At 35.5% G+C, this 8,633-nt stretch overlaps 1 protein-coding gene across 2 annotated transcripts in view; it reads left to right on the top strand.

Moving 5' to 3' along the window:
- Positions 1-8,028, top strand: part of LOC131939632 (mucin-2) — an 8,072-nt gene extending 44 nt beyond the window's left edge. The window contains exons 1-11 of one of the 2 annotated variants that reach the window (XM_059298065.1): positions 1-16; positions 830-1,024; positions 1,483-1,506; positions 2,182-2,205; positions 2,501-2,521; positions 3,673-3,693; positions 3,920-3,943; positions 4,443-5,248; positions 5,458-5,623; positions 5,967-6,149; positions 7,928-8,028. The exon at positions 1-16 is cut by the window's left edge and continues 44 nt beyond it. In XM_059298065.1, coding sequence (XP_059154048.1) covers positions 1-16; positions 830-1,024; positions 1,483-1,506; positions 2,182-2,205; positions 2,501-2,521; positions 3,673-3,693; positions 3,920-3,943; positions 4,443-5,248; positions 5,458-5,623; positions 5,967-6,149; positions 7,928-7,935 — 1,488 coding nt within the window. In that variant the 3' untranslated portion in view covers positions 7,936-8,028. The remainder of the gene's footprint in view (positions 17-829; positions 1,025-1,482; positions 1,507-2,181; positions 2,206-2,500; positions 2,522-3,672; positions 3,694-3,919; positions 3,944-4,442; positions 5,249-5,457; positions 5,624-5,966; positions 6,150-7,927) is intronic. The other variant, XM_059298074.1, reaches the window with a different exon arrangement.
- The last annotated feature ends 605 nt before the right edge of the window (positions 8,029-8,633 follow it).

Below are 8,633 nucleotides of genomic sequence, written 5' to 3' on the forward strand. Positions count from 1 at the left end.
ACCACTGTATGCTCCGGTACGTTAATTAAATGTTTTTTAATCACGTTAATTAAAAGCGTCACATCCGTTAATTATTATAGAAAGGGGTTGTCTAATTATTTGACAGCTTTCAATTATTCAAGTTTATTGATGTTTCAAATAAATCAAGTAAGTTAATCAGATCTAGCTCATACTTAAGTAAAAATAACATTCAAACCTACTAGCCCATGTGGTAGATAAAGTAGAGTTAATCTTTTTTGTAGGCATATAAAAGTAAATAGTCGTCAGCACTGTGTCCAGCCGACTTTATTTTCTCTAACGTGAGTCAGGTACCCATTAGAGCTGGGTGGACTCAGAGACTCAGGGACGTCCTATTGTCTCGAGTCCGGACCGCGATCCGAACTCAAGACCATCGGGCTAGTAGTTTCGATCTAACGCTTAACAGTTCAATGCAAAGCTTATTATGCTTGCGAACTGTGTCTGACGGTTTGCGTATTCATGCACGTTGATCTATTAATAACTGTTATTTTTTTTCTATTCATAAAAGATATAAAACAAACATAAACTATATTTAAACTAATAAGCTTTTTAATGCACTGATAAGATATAAAATAAAACATTTTTTTAAGAAAAGCATTGGTAACTAACATATTAAAGGAAGCAAATTTGTTTTCTTATTTTCAGTGCATTTAAAAACGCTTACTGTTAGAAATGTTTTTTTTTTAAATATTAGTTTTAATTTCTACATTTTATTAATTCGTTTTAAATGAAGTCGACACCACCAACGGCTTTAAAAGCCCACCGGTAGCTCCCAATCTCTAAAACACAATTATTTTCTGCCCCTACTCAGTTCATGGCCGACGCTCAAGCAAAACTCGAGACAGCCGTGAGAGACCTGAGCAAAGTCGTCTGTCAACTGACCAAAGTCGTCTGTCAACTGACCAAAGTCGTCTGTCAACTGACCAAAGTCGTCTGTCAACTGACCAAAGTCGTCTGTCAACTGACCAAAGTCGTCTGTCAACTGACCAAAGTCGTCGGTCAACTGGTATTCGACATTCTTCTCTCTTCTTTTTTTTAATTAATAGTTTTAGTATTAGTAATGTAATGATAAAATAAAAATAGACACTTGCATTTTCATCGGAGACGAATGTATCTGGAGTTAGAATAAAAGCGCTGCTAGAGAAGTGGGTCAAAAAAATTCAGTTACAAGAGTAGCTACAATCCCACAAGAGTAGCTACAATCCCACAAGATTAGCTACAATCCCACAAGATTAGCTACAATCCCACAAGATTAGCTACAATCTCACACACACACAAAAGTATGATAAGAAATATAATTGTGCTGAAAAATTGAAACAGACGTTTCAAATTTTTAGCGTTTCAGCCGCAGTTAATTAAGTTAAAATAAAGTATAATGATTTGTATATGTTTATTAAAAATGTTGTATTTAGTACATAAATAATAAAATGTGATATAGATTTATTGGTTAAATTTCTATTCCAGAAGAAAAGGAACCCGTGTATTACGGTAAGAAATTTTTTTAAAAGTTAAAAAAGATTTTCTAAATACGGAGTTATATAAATATTTAACTTATTATTCACCTGAAAAATTGAGTGAAACTTAAAAAAATTGATTTTGTTTTGAGGTTTTCCTTAAATAACATAATGTTATGAATAATGTAGATATGTAGAATCATTGTGTGTAAACATGTATCAGATTACACATAGTGGGTTCTACTGTTAGTTGTACATGCCATTCATAGACAACCCTAGACTAGACCCTCACGTTTTCTCTACTGGTAGAGTATCGTGATAGACATGAACAGGGGACTATGGAACGGAAAACTGCACAAAAGTGTAATGGATAATTTATAGACATTAGCAAAGAATAAAGTAAAAGTAACAAAAGATCCAACTTTTGACCTAACGATCCATTGGACAGATGAAGTAGAGTTCATATGAAGGGATTAATCTCGGTATAATTATGAAGGGATACACACTTGGCCCAGCTAACGTAAGTCAGGTACGCATCAGAGCTGAGTGGACTCGTGGACGTTCTACAATCACAAGTCCGAACATGTCCTTAAAGATAATAAGTTGCTAATTGTCTATAAATTAATGAGAAAAGTGTTTAGAGAGTGATATCTAATGTAGAATCACTGAAAAGTTAATCTATATATATTTGTATATTTTGTGTTTACAGAAGAACACGAACCTCAGTATGTAGGTAAGTAACAATTAGATAATCTTTGTACCTTTGCTTTAATAAACCTAGAGGAAGTTAGATGACATGATTATGCGGAGAAAGTATTATTGTTCTTGGTCACCAGTATCTTCAACATCAAGAAAAACGGTACACACATTAGGAATTCACGGATTTTTTTATTATAGAAGTAATGTAGCGGTGAGTTAGACACACATGCACAAAAACATATTATATATATATATATATATATATATATATATATATATATATATATATATATATATATATATATATATGTTTTTTTTATTATCACCAGAAACAGAAAACGATTACCCAGGTATGTTATGCCGTAAAAACATAATAATTCATTTATCCTATTAAGTTCACATTACATAAGAGGGGGAGGGGTGTCACCAACAGGGGGTTGAGAGAGGGAAGAACAAGTGGACATTTGCAGACATGCGGTGGTGTGCGGGAGCCTCGGGTATACCACAATGTGTACATAATTACATCAGCTACTCTTATATAATTCGTATATCTGCCGTAAACAAGAGATTAAAGATAAAGATTTATTTCATTACCTTCTCGTATACAGAGTATAGAGAAAGTATTGTAATCGTGCACAACAATCACATGAAATTTTGAGTTTTCACAGTTTTCCACCTCAGTCCTTTATCACATCCGGAGTATAACGTACTTATTTTAATGGGGCAAAAATTATAAATCAAAATATATCAAAACTATGGCGTTTTATACGTTGACTTAGCAATTCTGTCCGTTTGTCTGTGTGTGTATGGAATGTGTGTGTGTGTGTGTGTGTCTGTAAATATGATAACTTGAGTACCGTTACAGCTAGGTTGATGAAATTTCATATTTAAGTATTATATCAAATTTGTAGATCAGTATCAAGTTTTCAGCGATTTCCGATAACCGGAAGTGACACTTTTTCCACTTTTCAAAAGCCTATAACAAGTAGTATTTCAGATAGATAAATGAAATTTCACACGTAAGTAAAAGATCTAATTCTCTGCCTTCTGTCAAAATTTTGAGTAATTTCCGTTGACCGGAAGTAGTAATTGTCGCTATTTCCGATCTTTAAAAAAACGCTTGTGTATTTATAAAGTACCAATACTATTCCGCATTTTTATACACAGTTTGTTTGACGTTCACTTAGTGTGCAGTTCTTTTTTCTACGAGATTTTATTCTATATTAAAAAGTTTAAATAAGTAAAAATGGATTAAATACAATGTCTATATCCCCTGTTGTTTTATATAAGAATATTCGAGAAAGTTTAGGGGAGATCACTCCCGGATTATTTTTTCATTATTATTATTGCTATAGAACGTCACCTTTTAAACTTTTATTAGTATACTTCTACTAACAAACTTTAAAAAATTAGAATGTATATTTTAAAAATCTGTGTTATGCTTTAATGTGTAGACCTATATTAAAAAACTACAAACCTCTTAATTTTTTTATATCTCTAGAAATTGAAAAAGATTACCAAGGTATGTTTTTACCGACAATTACATTACTATTTATAGACTAATACACTTATACGTACGCATTTATTATGTGTAACTGTATTAATGTTTGGGGGGAGGGGGTATTGACAGGGTTATTTTATACGGTGGTGGGGTGTGTAAATGCTGGGTAATAATGTGGTACACTGTGTTAATACATTTTCAAATTAATATGATTGAATTCAACTTTTGTTTTGTATTTTTCAAACAGAAGTTGAATTACCTAATTGTAAAGGTAAGTCGAACAGTTTCGCCCCATTTACCTTCCTAACATTTGCACTATTTTAACACATCAGGTATTGCACTTTGATTATTTGCACTGCACATATTTACTGGTCAACTTATTTTCGCGTATTTATAATATCTAAGATCCAAATGGGCTGTCTATAAAATTTTAATTTATTTTTTCAGTTAAAATAGTTTGGCGTTGAAAGAAAATACTTCTGTGTTTATTTACATAATTAGCTGCTTACCTAACAAAGTGTTAAAATTGTTTTTTTTTTCACCGGCAGTATCCTTATTTAAACAACAGGTCTAGTTACATTTAAAAAACAAATTCTGTAGCACAGAATCTTGGAGTAAATTGAGTAGATTCAGCAATATTTTTTAAGCAGCCAGTTCTGCGAATAGGAGAGTAGGCCTATTCTATCATAACACACTAAAACGAGTGTTTTACTTAGATAAATTGGAATAAATGATTAAGAACAATTTTACAATATTAAACTTAATTGCAGGAAGACACAACGCCAACCCAACACCATCACCAAAACCAGCTACTACCACAACAACCACAAAACCAAAACCTACAACCACTATAACACCACCAAAACCTAAAACCACTACAACACCACCAAAACCTACAACCACTACAACACGACCGAAACCTACAACCACTACAACCACAACAAACCCTATAACCACTACAACAACACCAAAACCTACAACCACTACAACGACACAAAAACCTACAACCACCACAACAACACCAAAACCTACAACCACTACAACAACACCAAAACCTACAACCACTACAACAACACCAAAACCTACAACCACTACAACAGCACCTCGAACAACAACCACTACAACTCCGCCAACAACAACCACCACTACCACTACAACACCAAAACCAACGACCACCACCACTACCACTACAACACCAAAACCAACGACCACCACCACTACCACAACAACACCAAAACCAACGACCACCACCACTACCACTACAACACCAAAACCAACGACCACCACCACTACCACAACACCAAAACCAACGACCACCACCACTACACTAGCCCCACCCCCTCCCAGCGTAGAGCCATGTCGCAAGCGAACAAAGGCCGACATAATCTTTTTGCTGGACGCTTCGTCTTCGATTGGACCATCGAACTGGAAGAGACAGGTCAAGTTCGCCTCTGACGTCACGGAAGGGTTCAACGTTGGACAGGATGACGTCAAATTTGGGACAGTTATATTCAACAGCGACCCCAAGAAAATATTTGATCTGAATGTCTATTTCAATCACACAAGCTTGTCTAAGGTAGGTAGAACTATGTAAAATCTAGAAGGTAGAATCAATCGTTGAGTCATTATGTGTGAGCTTTAGTAAACTTTGTTAAGGAAAGTAAGTTTCAACTCCTGTTTTAGAAATAAATTGGTATCTTCGTATTTTATATGTCAAACTATATGATACTGTGTATCATAACGTCTTAGCATATAAAATCAGCTGGTGTTTCATCATGTCACCAGGCTCTGCTGGACATCCAGTATCCTTATCTCTCCGGCACCAACACGCACTTAGGTCTACAGTTTATCGCAGACGACAAAATGTTCAGCTCTATTTCAGGCGGGAGACCAGACGCCAATGATATCGTCATAGTTATGACAGATGGAAGGTCTGGTAACACCACGATAAGTACGTAATTCAATCTGACAAATATCTAATTAATCCTAGATACGGTGAAATCTTATAACTATGCCAATGAAAACTAATATCAATTTTAATCTCTAAAGTTATATTACAAAAATTATAATAACAATATTGATAATAAAAAAGAAATATTTTTTTTATCTTTATTATATTTTATAAGATGTTTGTATTATTCTGATTTAATTGTGAAATTCCTAATATGCAAATGACAACAAAGCTGAATTTTTTAAAACAAATACTTACGCGAATAGAATTGGTTAAATAAAAAAACATATTTGCCATCCATATAGCGCATAGATTATTTATAGTCATATTTCTTTTGTTTCAGCTCTAGAGACAGCTAAAAATCTGAAAAGTCAAGGCATTACAATGATATCTGTGGGTATTGGAGACGCTCCAAGTAGAGAAGAACTGATTGGGATAGCCAGTTCTCCTAGCTATGTCTTTGAGGCTATCGACTTTTCTTTGCTGGATTACATCAAACGTGACCTGGTCAAGCTGACCTGTGATAGTGAGTGTAGACTTGTATTTCAGATGGTTGTCTGTCTGTCTGTCTGTCTGTCTGTCTGTCTGTCTGTCTGTCTGTCTGTCTGTCTGTCTGTCTGTCTGTCTGTCTGTCTGTCTGTCTGTCTGTCTGTCTGTCTGTCTGTCTGTCTGTCTGTCTGTCTGTCTGTCTGTCTGTCTGTCTGTCTGTCTGTCTGTCTGTCTGTCTGTCTGTCTGTCTGTCTGTCTGTCTGTCTGTCTGTCTGTCTGTCTGTCTGTCTGTCTGTCTGTCTGTCTGTCTGTCTGTCTGTCTGTCTGTCTGTCTGTCTGTCTGTCTGTCTGTCTGTCTGTCTGTCTGTCTGTCTGTCTGTCTGTCTGTCTGTCTGTCTGTCTGTCTGTCTGTCTGTCTGTCTGTCTGTCTGTCTGTCTGTCTGTCTGTCTGTCTGTCTGTCTGTCTGTCTGTCTGTCTGTCTGTCTGTCTGTCTGTCTGTCTGTCTGTCTGTCTGTCTGTCTGTCTGTCTGTCTGTCTGTCTGTCTTTCACTCTGTCTGTCTTTCACTCTGTCTGTCTTTCACTCTGTCTGTCTGTCTGTCTGTCACTCTGTCTGTCTGTCTGTCTGTCTGTCTGTCTGTCTGTCTGTCACTCTGTCTGTCTGTCTGTCTGTCTGTCTGTCTGTCTGTCTGTCTGCCTGCCTGTCTGTCTGTCTGTCTGTCTGTCTGTCTGTCTGTCTGTCTGTCTGTCTGTCTGTCTGTCTGTCTGTCTGTCTGTCTGTCTGTCTGTCTGTCTTTCACTCTGTCTGTCTGTCACTCTGTCTGTCTGTCACTCTGTCTGTCTGTCTGTCTGTCTGTCTGTCTGTCTGTCTGTCTGTCTGTCTGTCTGTCTGTCTGTCTGTCTGTCTGTCCGTCCGTCCGTCCGTCCGTCCGTCTGTCTGTTTGTCTGTCTGTCTGTCTGTCTAGCAAACTGGATGTTTTGTTTTCATAAAGTAAGACTAAGTCTGTATTATGATATTACAAAATAGAGGTTCTAAAAGAAATAAGCAACATAATGTGAGATAATTTTATTACCTAACCTCTCGTTTAAAAATGTAGGCAGTTTGATTTAACATCTTATAAAAATTGTCTTACGACTCGATTAGATTGGAATTTTCCTTAACAACCAAGCTATACATTTCTAAAGCCTTAAATAGACAATATATAATTAGAGCTGACTAAATGGATACGTCGTGTCAGCTATGATAAGTAGGGAAGTTACAGTCAACTTTTTGTCTTCTAATATCAGCACAAATATCTATATGGTAAAGTGAATTTCAACTTAACTTGATTATTTTCGTTCACTATATGTTAGTCTCTGTAGTGTGTCTCCTGAATTTGTCTGTTATGTTTTCTCCTTCTATAATTATCTAGGTTTTAGACATACCTTATGGAAGTGATTTCTTGATTATTTTAATGTTTGCTATAATTACTAACATTTTTACACGAATTAATGTTTACTTATAATAGTGTTTTTACAATAATTAATATTTATTACTAATAGTGTTTTTTTTTCAATAATAAGTATTTGCTAAACATAGTTAGTGTTGTTTTTTTTTCCATAATTAAAGTTTTCTAACAACAATTCGCGTCTAACTACTACGTATAAAATACATTACATCAAAAACTTAGGTAATTTATCAGACGCATTTAATTAACCAAACATTTAAAAAAAATATGTAACCTATTCTTTTAAAATAAGTTGAACATATTTTCCATAAAAATTGTTTTATATGTCACCAGTTTTAGCTGACTCACACACTATATTTGGTCACCAGGTATTTGAAGTCTCAAGCACCGAAAGCCAGCCTGTAACCTATCTGTCAAGACGCCGCTCATAGCAGAATCGATGTTTAGAGAGCGATCTATTAAAATATTTAGGAGAAAATTATTTTTGTGTCAATTCTGTTGAGACCGAATATTATACGTTACGATTCTTTTGTGTTTTAAGTGTGTTTTGATTGCCGTTTTTATTTGCAAAACCAACTCTGTTGGTCAACGGCAGCGATTAGAAAGACCTGACTTCCAGTAATGTTGACATTTACCAGACTTGTGCTCTTATCTGTGTGAATCAGCCAGGATCGTCTCAAAGGGGGGGGGGGGGTTCCAATTTTTACCCGGGGTCAAACTTTCGATTTGCACCCCCCTCATACTTTTTATATATATGCCGAGGGGTCTATGGGGGGTTATGACCCCCCTAACGCCCCCCCCCCCTGCCTACGCCACTGGTGTGAATACGACAAGATTGAATTTATGTAGATGTTATTATAGATGTTTAGTGTTTAGTGTTGTCTACATTCACCAATTATCCAACTGACCAGGCAACGATTACACATATCCATGCCAACAGTCTGTATGGTGTAATATTCTAGCACTCGGCTAGCGACGATAAAAATTAAAATTCAAAATGCTATTTAAACATATAAAATAATATTATTTTAGAATAGAACAATTGAAACTATGCCATTTTTACTTTCTCGTATA

This window comes from Physella acuta, unplaced genomic scaffold, assembly GCF_028476545.2.
Source record: "Physella acuta isolate Inbredline_101_S28 unplaced genomic scaffold, ASM2847654v3 ptg000019l, whole genome shotgun sequence".
NCBI lineage: Eukaryota > Metazoa > Mollusca > Gastropoda > Physidae > Physella > Physella acuta.